Genomic DNA, 21,305 nt, shown 5'->3' on the forward strand with positions numbered 1-21,305 from the left:
GGGGAGGGTGGGTTGGAGTCGTCTAGTGCTGCATTCACTTGCAGTGGGATATTAGCAGGCCCACACGTAATTCGCGAGCGCAGAATTCCGACGAAAACCTGCAGAATTTCAAATCGAATGCATTTGTCTGAAGCAAAAATGTAATAAGCTTGTCAACTCATTACGTCTCTATTCTTTCATTCAAACTGGTTGTCTTGAGAATGAGCGCGGGTTGTAAGAAAAATCTACAGTAATGCTGCAGAATGTTGTCGCCGCAAAAGGCTAATTCAGCAATAAAAACTGTGCCATCTGGGGAATGTACGATTTAAATGATATTGTATAATTGCACTTCAAGTATCCTATAGACAATTTTTTGGTTTGACAATTCGGGATGCGCGCGCAATGTGGCAGCAGAAAACCGGGAAAGGATAGCATTTAAAACGGCAAAAGGACCACACGGATCATACAAATAGTTAGATTTTTAAAAAGTTGAGGAGGACAGCCTTAAAGAGAGAAAGCAATTCCCCATTGATCTGTCGCATCAGAATTTTGATTTGGGTCACGAAAGTCTTGACATTTGAGTGAGAATGTTGCCTGGTACAGACCGCATCTAGTCGAGCGGCAACCATGTCTTCACGTTATGTCACAAAGATCCTAATTTTACAATTTTACTGTAAATTCTACATCTAAAAAGTCGAGCAGGGCAGCTTTCAATAGATATGGGAATTTTACTTTTAGCCAGCTGGTCCGATAATTTTTGTGATTTATTTAAACTGGCAATCTGAGTGAGACATCCCCATTACACATTAGCCTCAGTCAGAATCGTCACTCACTTGCAGTGTGCATAATGTTGTATTTCACTCAACACCAGAAACGTCAGGGAGGACTGCCTATTGTAGATACAAACCTGCTAAGATAGCCATCTCGGATTTCTTTAACCAATTCTGTTTCATTCATCATTTGCCTGAGAAAGCGACCTCCGTAAGCCAGGCTAGATTTGCCAGATCACTTGGTCAGGCTATTTAAAGTTACCGGGGTCAAGTGATTTTTGTGCATTGATAAGTGAAACGTAAATGTACTTTTCCAAAGGACAAGTACATTTAATACATTTAATACATTACATAAGTACATTTAATACATTTAGCACATTTAATGAAAATAGGGGGGGCACCTGAGAACCAATCAGATTCCAGGGCCCTTTGGCTCCGCCCCTGCTCCGACGGCTCTGCGTGCTGAAAGCAATTCAACGCCAGAACAGTAGATGGCACTGCGCTGCTATGTTAGCTAGGTTAACGAAAAGTCGGAGCAAATTTACAAATGAACCGTTTCATCAATAAAATAAGCACATTTTCAATTTACTTGTCCAAAGGACAAGTGCCTCAAAAAGTTAATGTCAAGCCCTGTAATCCAGTGGACAGAGATATATGATGACCTGATCTACACTCCAAGTGTATTATACCCGGGAGAAGTTTGTCTTTTGCAACCGACATGCGCAGTTGAGCCAGCTTGACAGTCGTGTGACATAGGGTGAAAACTGGTCTATATACACACACCATCAAAACCTACCTCAGTTTACGCTGTCCATAGAGTGTAACTTTTAGGAAAAGCGGGAATATATGTCTTCTGTCATGTTCTGTCCAGGCAGATTGCTATAGGATCTTAAATGATTTCTTATTGAGATTGACATCATTCAGAGCCAATGAAAATAGGGGGGGCACCTGAGAACCAATCAGATTCCAGGGCCCTTTGGCTCCGCCCCTGCTCCGACGGCTCTGCGTGCTGAAAGCAATTCACCGCCAGAACAGTAGATGGCACTGCGCTGCTATGTTAGCTAGGTTAACGAAAAGTCGGAGCAAATTTACAAATGAACCGTTTCATCAATAAAATAAGCACATTTTCAGCAACTACACTGCCCATTTCTAGTTACATTGTAATTCAGATGCTGATTTACATGTACTGTTTAGCTGAAATATGAATTGTAAAAACTTACAACAATGGCGGTCAAAGGATTCTGTTCTCTTGTTGGTCACGGCAACCCCGCCCCTGACGCAAGCAGTTTTTAATATGGACCAATCACAGCCAAGGGGTAAGGCCGATATATGCTTCTGCGCTTTTCGAAAAACGACTTGGATGGCGACTTGACGGCGACGCCATGTAAGGAACTTCTACCGGCGGCGAAGTCGCGGCGACGCACATGTTTCATATGTAAAAATGTATTTATTGAGAACTATAGTAGCCAACTGTGCACAGCCTGTAGCATAGAGGATTTTACCGCTGGTGCAGGGAGTGCTTTTGCACCCCCTATTGTTGGGATGACAACATTACATTTTCAAATGTAAGTAAAATAAATAGGGAAGCACGATAATATCTGCAAGTCATCGGTATCGGCAGATAAAACCTTTAAAACTTAATTATCGGCATCTGCAGATATGAAACTTTCTGCCGATGTACCTGGCCGATAAGGTGATCAAATTTAAGAAACAAAATAGTTTAATAATAAACTGTCATTCTTCCGCCACTACAAAGTATAGTTCCTACAGAAATCGTTGCCACGCAACAGATTGAAAACAGTGGACGGCCCATTTTGTCTTTATAGTGCCGGCTTCATTCCTTGCCTTTGCTAACGCTTCGATTTCAGCCTCTATCTTATCTGCATGCCTGGTCTTTTTAAACTCTTTCTCCTCCATTCTGTTAATAGTATCCCACCACTCGTCAAACGTCAGCCCACCCAGCAAATCAAAATTCACAACAAATGTTGCCATTCTCTTCACGACTAGGTTGCTTGCTACCATGTAACTTTGTAACGTCTTTTTTTATTTGAAATATTCGATGCGCAGTAATATGGAATGTTATGTCATGAGGACAACTTGAAAGGTTATTTAAGTAATAATCCCCTAGAGGCCGTGTTTTGCGCTGATTTTAGAACAGGTAAGGGGAGTTGTTAAGCACGACGCGAAGCGGACAACCTGTAAGGTTATGCTGGATGTTACAACGGCATGGAACGCGATATAGCCATCAGAATCAAGGATTGGAACAATCAGTTTTAGAAGTTACTATGAGCGCCAACAACATGATTCAACATGTCGGCTGTGTAGCAGGACTTCACAGTATCAACGGATGATGACAAAATGGCTATTTGCGGAGTTTGTAAAGTGTCAGTGATGCGATACATTTTAAGTTTACAGAGTTACAGCTGCATTTCTGTGCATATGTGTCAAGAATGTGTAATTGTCAACAACACAGTTTTAAGGAAACTGTAGTTGTTCAAGTTCAAGGAGGTACTGTTCAAGTATGAAAATTGTGACGTGAAAATATAAATAAATCTGCCATATTTGAAATCATTTCAATAGTTTTCATGATTGAATGTCTATTTCTAAAATGATACAAATCAAGTTTTTAATGTCCCGTATCTACAGCAATTAGTACAGGAGAGACTTTTCAATAATTAAAAAGCAGAGGTGTATATATCGGCTTTGCCAATCGGCCAAAATGAGCTTGTAAATATCGGCATATCGAATATCGGCTAAAATTCAGTATAGTGCATCCTTAAAAAAAAACAAATAAATGTTTTTAGAACACGTTAAAGTGATATCAGAGTTGTATATTCTATCATGGTTTGTTGTACTCTAATGATTAATTATACATTTTAAGATCTAGTATTAATTTTGAGCATGTGTTTGCACCCCCAGTTTTAAAACCTAGAATTGCTTCTAGCCTGTAGTATGCTCATTGTCTGTAGGCTATTCACATTTTGTTGGTGTTCCTTTGTCCTATTGTTGCAGTGGATTTAACAATTATACATTGATATGTGGATATAATAATTAAAACCTTTCAAAGTGCCAATACACACATCTGTATAAGACCAGCATGAGGTGTGTAGCCAACCAGTACTTGTTTAAAGATGTCATAACCGGGTTCATAGGAAGATTAAATGCATACTTAGGGACTTCAGGAAGTGAAATAAGGATAACACTGTATTTATTCCAAAAAAAGTGCTTACAAAGAAACGGTTGCATGTGAGGGTCATGTAAATCAGTAGTGTAGGGAGTGGATGTGGGATCAGTGCAAGTGTAGTGTGTAGAGAATCTTTACAAACTAAAAAGCAAACAGTGAGGTTCCTGCTAGTAATGGAGAGACCCAACTTGTTAGGGCACAGCTTATTAAAGACCAAGGCACAGATCACAGGTGTGCTCTAGCAGCAATCACAGCTCCTCTACCTGCCTGCCATCCTGCAACAGAAACAGAGACACAGAAACAGAAGACGAGGGAGAGGAAACCCAAACATTGCTCAAAGAGCCAACAATCTAACATGGTTTATGCCATCATCAGAACAGGAATAACCTCCCAATCACTACAAGTCATTCAGGTAATGGTAATTTCCTATTGACAGCTGTGAACAGTGTCCTTTCTCAAGTAGGATTTAACAATTATAGCCTACCGAAGAAACCGTGCTTGCACTGAACCACAACCTAGAATAGTTTACGTGACCACAATACAGTTTGTTTCATGCTTGTAAAGTTTGCACACATTATTCGCACACATTATTCTATACCATTAAATTCACAACTGCAGACAAACTTACAGGGTTAGACTGAAGACATATTAGATAGTACCCAATTGCTGTGAAAGTACCAAGTCAATGAAGTGAATCACCAAGTACAAGTTCAAGACAAAATCAACGTATTTATTTTAGATCTATAAAGTGCAGGTGTCTGATACAAGGTTGAGCAACTCAGAAGACTGGACCACACTACATAGGCCATACCACACTGATGCAGCCAGTCAATATGCTCACTATAGTGCATCTGTAAAAGTTAGTGAGGATGACTGAGTCCATGCCAAACTTCTTCAGTCTCCTCAGGAAGAATAGGCGTCTCCGGGCCACACATTTGTCGTCATAATATCCAGATTAAATTCATATTCATCTTGATTCACACACCTGAACTGATCATACTATACTGAGGATAAGAACTACAGTTTTCCAATTATAAAAAAATCTGTATGGTTATTTAAGGATAATCATCCTCTATTAATAAGATTTCACACAGCAATTCTTTAAACAATATTATCTGTCCAGACAACTGCATTTTTAACCATTTTTATAATACATCAAATATTCTGGGAGTGCAGGGTTCTAGTCGGGTAATAAAGTACTATGCGTTTGGTAGGGTGTTAAATATTTGCCAAACAGCAAAAACTTCCCCTATAGTTTAATGGAAGAGGGGAAACTGAATAGTGTGTTAACATTAACCAAATTATGTAAATACCAATGGAAATTGTAGTTATTTGACTATGGGTTAAATCTGAGCAAGAATTTTCAAAGTAAGGTGAAATTAGATATTCATTTAAGAACATTGCAAATGAATTAATTCAATTACAAGGTAAACATGTTACAAAGCGACAGTTTTAAATCTTACCTACTCTACCTTGATTATTGTAAACCAGAGAGAGCAAGAGGTGAGGAAGAAGGAGTAGGACAAGCCAGAGCTGAGAAGGTCTCAGGAGATGAAGAATACACAGAACAATGCTTCACAATTCCCTTTATGCACAAGAACAACCAATCACACCACATCTTGACACTTACTTATCAACACGACACAAGTTACACAATGAGATGTGAGAACCCATCAAGCAGACACTACGTCCAGCAACTCTAGATTTTAGAGTGAGAGATGGGGACAGGGTGACATCCAGCCTTATAAGCTCAGCAAGTTATGATGGAGTTCGACCATTATGTGCTTTGTAGGTGAGAAGGATTTTGAATTAGATTCTGTATTTACAGGGAGGCAGTTGAGAGAAGCTATTAATGGAAGAAATGTGATCTCTCTTCCTAGTTAGTCAAGTCAATTTTATTGATCCCACTAGGGGACATTTGTTTGTAGACAGGAACCAAAATACATACAATCCATCATAAAATACTAGTTCAAGTTCAAGTCTTTTATTTGTCAGGTACACAGAACAACACAAGGTTAGACTGGGCACTGAAATTCTTAAGACAAGACAACGCAAGCACCTGGCATAACATAACATAAGTACACGGAACATAATTTACATCTAGGGTTAGTATAGTCGATTATTTATTGCTATCTGTATATTTAGGAAGTTTCACTTATTTAAGCTCAGCATAGTTGTAAATTATGTTCCGTGTACTTATTCGCGTTGTCTTGTCTTAAGAATTTCAGTGCCCAGTCTAACCTTGTGTTGTTCTTTGTACCTGACAAATAAAAGACGAACTATGCTGAGCTTAAATAAGTGAAACCTCCTAAATATACAGAAAGCAATAAATAATCGACTATACTAACCCTAATACTAAAACTTCCTAAATTACAGATAACAATAAATAGTACACTATACTAACCCTAAATGCACATAAAACCTATTTCAACCCTATAACCTATTCTAACCTAAGTGGAGCACAGTACAAAAGTGCAAATTTGCAGATCATTGAATAATGTCAATGACCATACAGGAGCCAGGTGGCGAGGTACAGTAGTGCAATGTTACTGATAGTGCAACCAGTAGCTGAAAGTGACAGTGTATAAGTGACTAGTGTGCAGTAAATCAATGTCCATATCAGTGTCCATTCAGAAGCCTGATGACCCTTGGGTAGAAACTGTTGTCCAGTCTGCGTGTGCGCAACCGGATGCTGTGGTAACGCCTGCCAGAAGGCAACGGGGTAAAGAGACTGAAGGATGGGTGGGAACAGTCTCTTAGAATCCTGCCGGCTTTCCTTAAGCAACGTGTGTGGTAGGGGTCCTGTAGGGCTGGGAGCTTCCTGCCGATGATGAACTCAGTAGAACGGACCACACTTCGTAGGGCCTTGCGCTCCCTGTCTGTGCAGCTCCCATACTACATAAACAGCATACCTGACAACACACAATACAGTATAATACAGTACAAGCATCACTTAATGTTGAAAACCCAGAATAAGTTCATAGGTCCGTCCATGAATGCCATTCATTTATGCATATTTAGCCTCCCAATAGCAAAACAAGCAAAAGAGTCCCCAAATCTTTTTGTTCTGTGTGTGGGAGCTCTATACCTTCTTCTTCTTCTCTGAAGGCAAGAGCTTAAACTCCCCATTCAGGGGATGGTCAGTACAAGCCAATATGGCCTGCGTCTTCCTTGCGACCTGCCTAACGTAAAGCTCAGAGAGCTGGACTTGGTTTACCCCAATGACTTTACCGGCCACTCTGACAAGCCAATCAAGCCTGTTCTTATTAGCCAGATTCAGATTCCCAAACCATACCACCACACAAAATGTCAGCACTGACTCAATACAAGTTCTATAAAACGGTGTCATAATTTTGGTGCACACCTTAAAAGAGTTCATGTTTCTCAGGAAATAGAGATGTTGCTGTACCTTTTTTGAAATGGCATCTGTGATGGTCTGAAAGCACAGCCTGTTATTAAACACAGTACCCAGACATTTATAATTGTCAACCAAATCAATCGCAATCCCCTCAATAGTTGTGAATTGGAGAAAGGGCACCGACCTCCTGAAGTCAATGATCATATCCTTGGTCTAACAAATTCAGTTTAAGGTGAATCTCCTTACACCATGACACAAAGTCATTGACAACCAACCAGCCCATGATCCATATCCCCTCCCTTCAGCAAGCTGACTATGACTGTGTCATCTGCAAACTTTATAATGTGTCTATTCTCAAACCTACCTGAAAGGACGCCATTAACTCTCACACACTGTGATCTTTCTATCATAAAGTCTAAGATCCATCCAATAATATTCATATCAAAATTGAAGTCAGAAAGAAGTTTCTCTACTAGCAAGTGTGGTTGAATACTGTAGCAGAAGAAAAATCAATGAACAGAAGTCTGGCATGAGTTAGTTGGCCCTCAAAGTGATGATACAAGCTGTTCAGCAGCATCAGAGAGGCATCCTCAACACCCCTACCAGCTCTATAAGCATACTGCAGAGGATCCAGAGAACACTTGTCAGTACATATGCTACAGCATCAACTAGAGTGTGTTAAGGGACGTATTTGACTTTCTCAACCAGTATTTCATCTACTGCCTGTATTGTCCTTTTGAAAGTTGTTATATTGAAAAGGCTGAACATCAACATGTAACATCAAGTATAGCCTAGAATTTCCAAACGAAATAGCTTTCATTTTTACGTATGCCACTTGGACTGTGTGCTGGCAATAAATGAAGAACATTATGCTACATGTTTTGCCAGGACAACTGGCTAGACCATTGAATGTTTATGATGTTTGACTGGATACAACAACAAGATCAGTCAACCGACTATAAAATGTTTTTAATGACTGGCTAGCATATAGCACAACTTCTGTCTGATACGTACGTGTGTGGCATCCTTTAGCCAAATAATTAGCCTACATTTTGCTGAGAGATTGAAGGGCTAGACAACAAATGTTCTAATGAATCACCGACTAAAGTCATCTTCTGAAATTGCCTTTGCTCCGTGTTAAAATCTCCAAAATAATGAACTGGCAAAAACGTTATAACTATAAATTTACTCTAAAATGTCGGCTATTTAAAAGTATGGCGACGACATACTTATCCAGAAGTAGTGGCGACGACGTATCAGACCTGCAAACTCCTCAAGAGTAAAAAAGGTGACAGTACCCCCGGCTCGATTTGTTTTTGATTTTAATATGCAAATGACACATTTCTGGGCTTGACTTAAAGGCCATATTGCAGGTTAAACATCACTGTTGATAAATGGGTACATGAAGCACTCAAGATATGTATATCCTTTGAAAAATCTCCAAATGGTGTCTCTAAATGGTGTTGAAGACCAGTTTTTGTCGTTTTTGGTGTTAGCATTAGCATAATAGCGCAATTTGGTGATTACGTCACGTTGGGGAGACGTGGAGGAGACTAGGCATAGATATCCATAGACATAATATAGATATCTATAGTACTAGAACTATGGCGAATGACTGCAACTCACCAGGGCGCTTCACAGGGGCGGATCTAGAGATTTTCAATCAGGGTGGCAGAAGGAAGTTGTTGGGTGGCCTCCTGGAGGCGAATCAAACCCAAAGTAGGGGGGTACAGTACTCCCTATGGTAAATGATTAGGCTAGAACATTGTAGTTTAAATTAAACACTAACATTAATATTATTTATTGAAATGTTCTGTAATGTACAAATAATATTTTTCCATGACAAGATTGAGGTTCATGTTGTTTAATTGTAACTTGTTTCACTACATGCTCTTATGGTTCTTCCCTTTGGGACTGTTTTTACAATGTATGCTTCAAGTTTTGGGTACCCGCAATGTTTGAGGCTTTCTCGTTGTTATGATAAGAGATCTATGCATTTGTGTTAAGCTCTCTCTTGGAAGTCACTTTGGAGGTGTCTGCTAAATGCATAAAAAAAAATTGGGGTGGCAGTATTTTTTATTGGGGTGGCAGCTGCCACCCATTGCCACCTCTTAGAACCGCCACTGGCGCTTCACCAACTCCAATAATTCTCCTCGGACCATCTAACTACATAAAACATTTACACAATTTCTCCAGAATGAAACACTTTCTGTTATGTACGCTATTGCAGCTTTGTCCCAAGATCTCTGAAGACCTTGCAGCTAATTTAATGCTCAACACTTGAACACAGGGGCTTATTACTTGAAAGAGGAACTAGAGATGGTACAATTTATGGGGGAAATTGTAGGGCGAGCGTCGGTTGCGTCCCTTTGAAACTAGCTATTCTAACAACGTTGTCACCAGCAGTATTTTTCAGATGGAAACGCGATTCAAACAGTACCATCTGCTAACTGAAAATATGCCCCCCTACACGTAAATAAGCTTGATATTTATCTAGGGGGAAATGGCTAATTCAAAAGAAGTTTGCTGGAAGCGATCATTGTCAGTAAAAAAAAGCCAACCATTTGGTCTCAGTCTAAAGCCCTGCATGGAGAAGCTGCATGAAGAAGCTACGAGCCAGTTAGCCTAGCTGATGCTGCTAGCCAAACTTCACTGAATGTGCCGGAAAATAAAAACTTTAGTTATGACTTAACCTACTAGTTTAGCCTGTGGCATTGAAGACAGCGACGCACCACACAAACTTGAATTTAAATACATTAGTTGATGTGACATTACTTACTGCACATGTAAGTCTTGAATTGCTTAAATGTATGATGCTGCCATACACCACGGCACGATAGATAGTACTTAAGCTACTACTGTGCAACAGTCTATCCCTGATATAGTGCTAGTTCTATCCAGCCTAGCACATATATGCACGTCGTATCTACTGCGTCATCTCAGTTAAACTATCAGGGCTTGGAAATACTGTGACTTGCTAAACACACAGCTGCAAGCCCCAGTGAAATGTTATATACAGCTAGCAAACTAACGTTAGCTAGCATCGCTAACGACATTGGCTAACCCAACTTCGGTAGGCAAGCTCATAGATATATGGGCAAGCTAGCCAGTGCAAGTAACAGTTGACGCTGTCAAAGATTCTGACGCAATTCCGATTGGCCAAGAGAAAAAGTGCTAAGATTCCGATTGGCCCAGAGAAATGTAAATTATAAGAATCATCCACTAATGTTTCGCAATTCTAAGCCCGAAAACATGAAAAGTAAAATTTGACAATTTAAATGCATTTCCAGAAATGCATTTCCATTTTGAGAACGTAGCTGCAAGATCGTGACCACAATTCAAATTCTAATGCATTTCCAGAAATGCAAAATGAACGAAAAAACATTCTGAGGGGTGCAGCAGAGTGACGTCAGTAGCCGCTCTTCTTCAACTCCCTGCTGCTGCTACCCATCTTGTTCGGTAGGGGGCGGTGTGCACATCTGCGTTGCATTACATAGCAAATGTGCCGGGAAATGTATTTCCATTTCTGGAAATGCATTTGCATTTGAATTTTGGTAACGATTTGCTGCCATTTCGGAGAGCCTCGGAGAGCTTGACGTGCACCTCCTGAATTTTCTAACTATCCTTCGTAATTTCGGAGAGCTACGGAGATCCCCTTGGCTGTAATTGGTCAGTATTAAGAACCGCTTGCGTCAGGGGCGGGGTTGCCGTGAAAAACAGGACGAACAGAATCCTTTGACCGCCATTGCTGTAAGTTTTTACAATTCATATTTCAGCTAAACAGTTCATGTAAATCAGCATCTGAATTAAAATGTGACGAGAAATGGGCAGTGTAGTTGCTGAAAATGTGCATATTTTATTGATGAAACGGCTAATTTGTAAATTTGCTCTGATTTATCGGTAACCTAGGTAAATAAACACTCGACAACGTCTTACAAAAACTGTTGCGCCACGTACTCTTCTGGCGGTGAATTGTTTTCAGCACCCACAGCCTACGGAGAACCCTAAAAGCAGTCTATCCGTGCATATCCGTGCGCCCGCCCATCCGTAAACGGAGAAGCATTTTTCGGCCTTTAAAATGACGGACTGACAGATAGTCAGGAAAATCAGGAGGTGCACGCAGAGCTCTCCGAGGGGTTCGGAGAGGGAGTTCCTTGATGGATAGGGTGTTCCCTGTGTGCGTGTACGTAAAAACGCATAAGTATAAATTGGCCTTCTCCAAAGCCATTCAAAGTGTAGAGGAGAAACCTCAGTGTGTTTTATGTGGGGAGGTGCTCAGTAACGAGAGCTTAAAAATGAACACATTGGACAGACATCTCCAAACGAGACATTCTCAGCATCTGGCCAAGTCAAAGGAATTTTTCCCGGGCAAAGAAGAGACTTTCAGCAGATAAGTGTTTTTACAGCGGAAATGTAAGTAAGTAGCTAGCATTTGAAATGTTTTGTGTGTCAGTTGCAATGCCAATGGTTATTTTGTGACTAAAATGTATGTTGCTAGCTAACGTTGCTACAAGCTAACGTTACATATAGCTAAGATATAGCTAATGGTGACAGCCAATGCCTCGCGACCTTCCGCCCCCGCCTTGTCCCTATGTGGATTAGGCCGCGAAGTGTATTTATTCAATTTTGTTTTGACAGTGTGGAAGAGTCATTAACGTGTGTGTTATGTTAATATAAAGGCCATTTCACACGACTCGCATAGGCCTATGTGCTGCAGATAAAATGCATGGGAATTAATGAAAGAATACGGACCCAACGGCGTCATTGCACTTACAATTAGAAACCAAGTTCTCTCGCATCTAAGCGCGCAACTCTGTTCAAATGAGCTGATACAACACAGAAAATACTCAGTGTGCCCTACGAAGGAAAGAAATTGCATGTCATGCATTTTCTTCAAGACTCGCCGGATTATTTACTTTCAGTTGCATGTAATAGTTAGTAAATTTGAGCTATTTTGTGTATATGTGTATCAGTGATTTTGAATTATATTATTGTCTCATCTACCAGGCATTCAAAGGGAACAGAGCAGCACTGAAGGCATCATTTCAAGTCAGCCTCCACATTGCCAAGGCAAAGAAGCCCCATTCCATTGGGGAGCAGCTGATAAAACCATGTTTAAAAGATGTGTGTCTCTCTCTCTTGGGTGAGGAAGCAGCGAACAAAGTTGAGTCTGTCCCACTCTCAAATAACAGTTGCAACTAGAATCAAAGACATGGTCGTGGACATCCAAAAGTCAGTTACAGGGGAAATAATGGAACACAAAATATTTTCACTGCAACTAGATGAGTCTGTTGATGTTGCTGGGATTCCCCAATGAATGGTCTTTTCCAGATACATCAGTGGTAAGGATATGAAGGAGGAGTTCCTGTTCTGTGACCGGCTGCATACAACAACAAGGGTAGAGGATATTTTCAGAGTAGTGGACACAAATTTGAAAGATCTCAAATTGGAATGGATTAACTGTATTGGAATTTGCACTGATGGTGCTAGGAACTTAGCCTGGCTGCCAGCCCAACTTCTCCCCGCCCCCAAAAAGATTTGGTCGGGAAGTTGGGTCTGGAGGGTCTCGTATTGGGGACCAACTACAGAAAACCAGAATCTGGGCGAACCAATTAAATTGCCAGGGCGGGCTTTATACGATGATGGACAGATGATCAACAGTAACGTAATCACCCACGTCACAAAAGAGCGCTTAAGTTGAATTCGTTTTGAACAAACATGGCTACCGCTGGAGATCTCTGGGATGTTATGATACTGCCATCGAGTCTGTTTTAGAAGACATCGACAGCGCATTCATTTTGAAAGAGGAACAGAGACGCAATCAAGGAATTTGTCGATGGAAAATATGTTTTTGCCGTCCTTCCAACGGGATTCGGTAAAAGTTTAATTTATCAGCTGGCCCCGATGGAGTTGTAATCCTAAACGGAGAACTTTGTATATGCATTGCCCTTTATTGTTTTGCTCAAAAAGGTTGACCGTGTGAACAAGTACTCTCCCTACCCTTAAATTAATTTTACAACACCGGCAAAAATCGTTTGTATTCATTCTTCAAGCATACTTCAAGTCTGCTTGTAGTTTAGTTCTGTTGACAACAACTATGCGGTGCTTAACATACGTCACATACTCTGTTGCTCTGATTGGTTGTAGATCTATCCAATTGAACGAAGAGGCATTTGTTTTCCAGGCTCGTTTGAAACACGCCCTGTAGTCAAAGCCCAACGGAGAGTTCTCAGACTCATATTCTGACTAGAATTAAGAGTATGACAACGTCAGGCTACCAGGAACTAGCCTGGCTCTGCCCTCCTACGTACATCCGCTCAATTTGGATTTCGCTTCTGTACTAGGTCTGGGAGTTTGGCTTTAAAGTCGGTTTTCAGAAACAATTTTTTTGTAGGTCCAATCAGCGAACAGAGGGAGTGGCTGAGAACAATGACGCTAAGGTCGTGCACTAGTTTGAGTTGTAGTTCAGTAATGGCGGCGGAGAAAGATGTGACCGAAGCTATTCTGCGGTTGTGGCAACGTTGCCGAATATCCATTAATTAAAGCCGGTGCGAGAGACATTTTCAACAAGCTCACACTGAACAAAAGCCTTCAAGGGAAGGAAAACAGAATTTTGGAGCTGGAAGATGGAATTCAAGGATTTGCTGCACGCCTGGCTCTGTGGCAATGCCAACTGGCTGCGGGAGAACTGGCAATGTTTCCGGTCCTCTCTGCCTACCAAGAGAACACGGGTGTCCCCCTGAGTGACTCTGTGAAGCAGAATATAGTTGAGCACATGTCTGGCCTACAGAATAACTTTAAGCAATACTTCCCAGACTCACAAGGATCTCAAAACCTTCAGTGGGTCCCTTCCAAGCTGTGCCATCACTAGAGTTGGGTCTAAGTCAGACAGAGTTAGAAGCGGTCACACTTCAGGTCAACAATGGCAGTAAGATGCTATTTGAGACAATCACTCTCAGTTTTGGATTAATCATCTCCAGCAGGAAGAGTTCTCTTGGTTGGCTAGGAAAGCTGTAAATTTGTTGATTCAGTTTGGAACCACATACTTATGTGAATCTGGGTTTTCTACTCTAGCACAACTGAAAAACCAATACAGAAACAGACTCAATCCCCACCATGACCTCAGAATAGCAATTTCACAAACCAAGCCCAGAATAAATCTGCTGGTTGAAAACTTCAACCAGCCACATACTTCATTAGATTTAATTATGCCTTAGATGACATATTGACATATCATACCCCTTCTGGCATGTCAGGCCAGAAGTATAATTTTCTAATAAGCCAGTAAAAATGTATCTGAATGTTGCTCATTGTTGGTGTTTAAAGTTGAGGGATGTTGGGAGGGGGAGTTGAGAAAGGGGTGACAAATAGAAAGAGTAGAAAATGTTTGTCCATTTAAAAGTGGTACAACATTGTATGTACATATGAGGTGGAGATTTTTTTTTTATTGCACTCAAGACATTTGATTATTGCTGTCATGTGCTTTTATGATTAAATAAAAACATTTCATATCCATTTTAAATTCATAGTTTGTTGTGTTCTGTATCAGTAGTTACAAAAATATAGATGTTATGGAAATGTATGTAGTATTTTTATGTTTGGGTCCCAGGTAGACACCATATTTCTCTTTTGGGTCTTGAGCAAAAAAAGTTTGGGAACCCCTGGATTAGTGAATAACTTAAGTACATGGGACATCCCCTGTACAAGTTAGGACTGTGATTGGAATGCTTAATAACACCCATTGGAAATGCCAAAGTCTTGGGAATTAATGACTGCATCTTTTGTTATGAACCGCATCATTTCAACAAATTTGTGAAATAATAAAACACAATACCTGCCTTTTCCCTCCCTCATGAACAACATAGGCTACTCGGAGCAGGTACACATTTGAACAGTAGATGGCGTAGTTTTACCAATTTAGTGGAATTTAATCTGAACCCAGATAACTATATTACACGTACAATACATTCATAAAAATAAAAAAGGACAATGATTCAGTTTTTGGGGGTTTCAAAACATCCAACTTCATCCACTTTCAAAATCAATGTTGAACTAAACAGAACGCTAACGGATTGCAAAGTCTACAATGGCCGCAGTGGGCAACGCTCTTAGCGTAGAAAATGTTACGCCTTTGCAAACATAATTTACGTAGCCTGCCTACTCCCGCCCACATGAAAGTCATTGGCATACATTGTTGATATACAGAATTCAATTCTGGATATCAAGAATTGGAATTGTTGATATCCAAAATGCATTTCTTGATATCCAAAATTCGAATTGTTGATATCCAAAATGCAAATTTTTATATCCAAAATTCGAACAGTTGATATCCAAAATGCAATTCTTGATATCCAAAATTCGAATTTTTGATATCCAAAATGCAATTGGTTTTATTGGAAAATGAACAATGAACAAAGTAACTTTTATTCTTTATTCAATCACAGAACAAACATGAAAGACAAACATTTAAAAAAAAAGAACAAATATTTAATTTCACTTGGTGAATTCACAACACTGGGTCATTTGCCGGAGGAGTATCATTACTGCTGTTCCCATTCCAAAAAGTGACAACATAACGGTCCTACAAATACAGAATCTCATTTTGAGGTAATTGATCAGTTGTGTCAATCACATAACTATACTATTGCAATCGGAACATAAAAAGGACAGGTTTCCATTGTTAGTTTATTCTAGAGCCTACGGAGGCTGAATCTCAGCTCTGGCTAAGGCGAGTCTTGGTGGCAAAGTTGGCACTGAGTTTACGCATCACGTTAGCATGGCTCTGTCCCGTCAGCTCCTGGCGCATACTTCCATAGTTTTCTTTGACAAAACTTGCAAAAGGTGTGGGTGCACGGGGCTTGCTGTTGGCGGAGACCAGAAGGACCAATGGCCCTGTGCAGAGGGCACATATGAATCTCTGAGTATCTAGAGATTTGGAATGGCGCCCGATCCTGTAGAGATCACAAAAAGATCAGAGTTCACACTAAGGGGTGTAGAGTCAAGAATGTTTTGTACTTTAGCAGCACAAAAAAGAAACCCTATGAAAAGAAGTCTTTTAATACCAAATTCTGGTGTAGCAGTGTTTCCGCTATGTTGATTTTTCCGTGGCGGCCCGCCACGGTATCAGAAATAGGGCTGTACAAAATTTTAGGCCGTCTATCAGCAGTGATTGTTAGAAAGCGTATCGGAGGATAGCACGGACACGTGCTTCACAGTGCAGCACGACTTAGACCCAAGATTGCGTGTGTGCGTCCTTGAGAACTGTAGAGCTAAGTCGTATAACTTATGTTGTCAGTTGATTTAAGGCTGTTATTGTATTAGTCTATATCTTGCTAATTTAAATGAAGTCAACTGGCGACTTTCGTTTGTAGGCTATTCTTCCCCTGCTAGCGAAATTGCACATGTCGATTCGATAGCAATTGCTGCCCTTGCTCACGTTTGTATTTTAGGTGTATTCAGGGGCGCCGTATAGGGGGGAAAAGTTAGGACGAGTCTAAGGGCCCCAAAAAATAGAAAAACTAGTGGGGGGGGGGGCGGACCTGCCCCCACTGATAAAAAAATCCTAGAGGTAACACTGTGTAGTGTATACTGTACTAAAACGTTTAAATGTCCCATTACATGAACATTTCACTTTAAGAGGTTATTTAACATTTACATGAGTTCCCCTAGCCTGCCTTTGGTTCCCCAGTGGCTAGAAATGTTGATAGGTGTAAACCAAGCCCTGGGTTTTCTTCTCCACCTTTGAGAAAGTGAAAGTATAAATAATTTGGCCTGCCGATGAGAAAATGAGCTACGACTGTGCTAGCACTATATTGTTTTTTCCTCGAGAGACATCATGGCTTGCAAACGACCAAAGCTTGGCAGTTAGCTCTGCTTCTCTCCTCCAAATAGCATTTAAAGCTACAGCCACAGAAATGGCACGTCCTAAGGAAAGCTCATTGTGGGACTGCTCATAGTGGCTGTAATTCTGCACCAAGGCTGAATTTCGGGAAAGAGATTTCAGATACAGTATTAGAGGACCACTAAGGCCTATATGAAAGCATCCAAAAACAGCATGCCATGGGACCTTTAAATAAATGCGAAGCCTGTTATATATTGATGTATACTATGCAAGTACACAGGGCGATGTTGAAATAACCAGATCCACTTGAAGTACCCAGAGCTATTTGGACCCATGACTTACGTGTTCTTGCAGTGACTGCACTGGTACTTGTACTTGTAGTTGATGTCATAGCTGTGACAGCGGGTCACCATGGGTAGCTCTGGGTGGACCAGCGTGGCCTTGCTGGCGTACAGTTTCCAGAAGGGTCCATGGCCGTCTCGTACGCCATTGATTAGCCAGGTGGCGGCATGGCACATTTCGTGGACCAGGGTGTCCCTCAGGCGGTCTAGTGAGAAAAGGACCAGAAAAAAGACAAGATTATTATAGAGAAAAAACTATGTGAGGGACAGAGAAATGTTGTCAAGACAGAACAAAACAGCAACTATCTACAGCCTGTGTTGGGTTACCTGCAGAGTCACAAACTTTCTCAGAGAGCTCGATGCGTGCGTAGCGGTTACCTCCCACCCGCTCCTGTCCAGTGATGCAATATCCTGCAGTCTTCCTCATCTTCTTGTTCCAGCTGACTGACATGCCAGCAGGCAGCTGGAGGAGGAACAGAGCTTTAAAAACAACATGGAAATAGACTTATTCAAAATAATTTGTCAGTGTGTATGTCCTGCTGACCTTGCTCTCAAATACACTGGTGTTATACAGTTGGAAGAGTCTAGCTGTGAGGTTTTCCTTGATTAGCTTGAAGCCACATGCGTAGGTGGATAGGGATTGAAGGAAACAACCGGGAGTCCTACACATCCCTAGTCTTGGGTGAGGGGACAGAGTCAGAATATGTTTAAGCAGGAATAAATAATGTTTTTGAGGAGCACTTTTTGTCATATTGGCTTAAATAAACTTCACATCCTGATAGCAATCAATAAATCAAATGCTCTGACAGTAAAATCAAATAGATATCTAAGGCCATCGCAGGACTGTAATAAACACGACCAATCGTTGAGTTCAGACCGAATGCAATGATTGGACGGGATACTTGCCTGTCTACCTACCTACCTGAGTTTCAACACTGATCTATTTTCCTTTCATCATTAAAGGGAAGATTTATAGTACCTGGTGGTGAAGGTGCTGGGTCTGGGCTCCGTCTGTGTGACTGCGGGTTGTGGCGGCACTGAGGTTTTCATATGCATTGGCATTCTTCCTCCAGGTCGAGGGCCCGCCTTTTTCTGTCCCTTTGTGGAAGGTTTTGACACAGAAGGTGTTGTAGTAGGAGTAGGGGCATGAAGCCTATGACTTGACCCTTGTCCCCACGTGGGACAGATAAAGTAGCCAATAAGAAAATAGGAGAAGAGAAAAATGTAGAAAGAAAAAATTTAGAAATGTCAGTCAAGAACAAGTACTCATTGGAGAGGGCTATCAACACTACTTATTTAAACTTGTCCAACCCACTCAGATCTCCTAGAAACATGTGTATAAATGTGTGACCATTGAAAAGCTAATAACCTTTGGCAAAAAGGTGTGAGCCTGGTACCTGTATTGTTTTTGGGTGTAGGAGTGTTGCTGCCAAGCATGCTGTTCTTTCTCACTCTGTCAAGTAAGGAAAGGAACTCCTCCTCTGAGCTGACAGAGTCTTCCAGCTTGGACGGGGCAGAGTATGTCCGCCGAGGGGAGGCAGAGTGTGTCTGCTGAGGCTGGGCCAAAAATAGGGAAGAGGGAAAAGAGGGAGTAGGAGCTCGGAAAGATGGCAGAAAAGGGGAGGAAGACTGAGAGGATGAAGGAGAAATGTCCTCCAGATTACTCTCCAGAATATTGACAGTTTTGGTGCGTGATGAGGGATGGCATGGAGGATGACGGCTCCTCCAGGTGCTCTTAGAGACAAGACTATCATCATCGCTGTCACTGAGGAAGACCGGGGAGTCACATTCGGTCAGGGGTTTTCTGACTGGGGGTTGGGAAATGTTGGCCTTGGGAGTCTTGTATACTGGTGAGCGGAAAAGAGAGAAGTATAATTTGAAATAATCACTGGTGCTAATTGCTTGCTTGAACCAGTAACATATGTTCATACCTTAATACCCTACAAATACAGTATGTATGCAGGTCATGAACCTTACCTTTGCACGTAGAGGGTTTTTTCTTCTCAATGATAAAGTCATCGTCAGAAGAAAAGTAATCAACAATGACGTTTTTTAAACTGAGGGGAGAACCAAGGAATGATGTTAACTTTAACACTCAACAGAAGTCAAATGAGATTTGGCAGACCTGTGAGTAAGGTTACAAGTCACACTATACCCGTCTTCACCCTGATTCTTGGCTGTGGTCTTAGGCTTGGCCTTTGGTGTTTTCACACGGTTTAAAACTGTCACGAACAGGAAGGAAAAACCAAAAAACTGATTTATGTTGGGCCTATAATAGAATAAATTAAATAAAAATGTTTCAAGAAAAAACTAAGCCGACTTACAGGCATCAAAGCTGTCCTCACAGTCTGAACTCACAACAACAGCAACATAAACACTGAGAAAATATACATAAATAAAGATTACTTAAGACACCAAGTAAAATGTATTATTCGTAAAAAAATATATATTCTCGTTAGTCTTTCTTATACCTCTCTTTCTTGGGAGCACTCCTGGGTTTTCTTAAATCTGCTTTTGGAGTAGCATTCTGCATCAGAACTTAAGAGAAGAGCGTAAATTTAAACGTTGCTAACCTACGGACACGTGTAGTGTGACGTTAATGCACTACCCATTCAAACTCACACTGATCAAAGTCATCTTCGCTTGACTCAATCTGGACTTTATCCCTGTAGTCCATGACATTGGCATTGGAGGCTTGGTTTCTCTGGTTTTCCTTCGCGAAAGTGTCATCTGCGCTGTCCAACAGGAGAAGCCTGACTGGGAAACGCAAGTCCTGGGGCTGGGTCTGGCATGTTACCAGACGGGTCTTACTGATGCTCCGTAGAAGCTATCCGGAGGGTGCATAAACCATTGGTCAGATATTCTGTTCCGCCATATGTTCAGAACAGTCTTTATTTTTGTAGGAACTCAACTACAATGTATTCGTTCGTTGGGAGGTTACGTAGCTACACACATCGCCTTGTTTTTATTTTTGTATGTGTATAAATTACACAATAAAACAATAACAAATTATTCTCTCCGCACAGCCGACTTTTGTTAAAATAATACTAAACATATCAAACCTCTTCTTCAGCCATCTCCAATCCTCCTTCCTCTGTCCATCCCATTTTGTTGGCAATTCTTTGAAATACCATTTGGGTATCTCCATCCATACTGATAGCTAGCTCTCCGTGAAACCACGAATAAGTAAACTGAGCTGTGTGAAGCAGGAAGCTATGTATGTGGTAAATGTCCAAAAAATCGGATTACAAAAACGAAACTGGTTAGTAAATCCCAAATAATTTGATATATAATAAGGGATAACTAGCTTTTGGTTGCCCAAACAGTTAAAGCTAGCTAGTAGATACTTAATCTTTGAGACAACGTCCTATTTACTTGCTAGGATTATTGCTTTGTGTTACACACCGCAAATTCAAAACGGGCGTGGAGGAAGTAGTCACCATAATAAAGGAAGTGACACATTTTTTAATCGTGACAGAGCCTGTTTAAGGAGAGCCAGAGAATAGGTGCATTTGACTTCATGAAGCGCCGGCGTCGTCTGCAGCCGCCTGCAGCCCGGTTGACTTGAAGCAGCCAATGGCATTCTCAGATTCAAGACAACCACCTACAGCCGGCTGCGGTGCTGCATGAAGTCAGCCCATGTCGAACGCGCCTAATGTCGGGGGAGAACTCCCACTCTCGGGAAACTTCCGGGTTATGGAGCTAAACGGCTAAATTTGTCTCTTTTGCATGATTGTCGTTGATAAATCTCAGATTTGATTATAGTTTTTGCATGTTCAACATGGATTACAAGTCAAAAGTTGAATGAACGAGTACATATGTCCTTTCGATT

At 41.1% G+C, this 21,305-nt stretch overlaps 1 protein-coding gene across 2 annotated transcripts; it reads right to left on the reverse strand.

The window, feature by feature from the left end:
- Window positions 1–15,699: 15,699 nt before the first annotated feature.
- On the reverse strand, window positions 15,700–20,907 carry gcna (germ cell nuclear acidic peptidase). 2 transcript variants are annotated; one of them, XM_047051236.1, is made up of 12 exons: window positions 20,536–20,907; window positions 20,096–20,300; window positions 19,945–20,011; window positions 19,798–19,850; window positions 19,629–19,695; window positions 19,451–19,530; window positions 18,871–19,320; window positions 18,453–18,639; window positions 18,018–18,150; window positions 17,801–17,936; window positions 17,475–17,679; window positions 15,700–16,242 (listed from the first exon to the last, which is right to left on the reverse strand). In XM_047051236.1, the coding sequence occupies exons 1-12, from the start codon at window positions 20,623–20,625 to the stop codon at window positions 16,005–16,007; spliced, it is 1,911 nt and encodes a 636-aa protein (XP_046907192.1). In that variant the 5' UTR covers window positions 20,626–20,907; the 3' UTR covers window positions 15,700–16,004. The 2 variants fall into 2 exon arrangements, with proteins under 2 accessions (XP_046907192.1, XP_046907194.1); XM_047051238.1 differs by lacking the exon at window positions 20,536–20,907 and having other exon boundaries at window positions 19,945–20,000; window positions 20,096–20,173.
- Window positions 20,908–21,305: the final 398 nt, after the last annotated feature.

The sequence above is a fragment of the Hypomesus transpacificus genome, unplaced genomic scaffold (genome assembly GCF_021917145.1).
Source record: "Hypomesus transpacificus isolate Combined female unplaced genomic scaffold, fHypTra1 scaffold_143, whole genome shotgun sequence".
In the NCBI taxonomy this organism is placed as follows: Eukaryota; Metazoa; Chordata; class Actinopteri; order Osmeriformes; family Osmeridae; genus Hypomesus; species Hypomesus transpacificus.

Bases quoted from the DNA above. Each gene is read 5' to 3' on its own strand.
- gcna (XM_047051236.1), bottom strand. From the start codon at position 20,625: ATGGATGGAGATACCCAAATGGTATTTCAAAGAATTGCCAACAAAATG. The intron at 19,851-19,944 runs GTATAAGAAAGA...ATATTTTCTCAG, and splicing joins AGTGCTCCCAAGAAAGAGAG to TGTTTATGTTGCTGTTGTTG. The intron at 18,151-18,452 runs GTACTATAAATC...CCCTCACCCAAG, and splicing joins CCCAGCACCTTCACCACCAG to ACTAGGGATGTGTAGGACTC.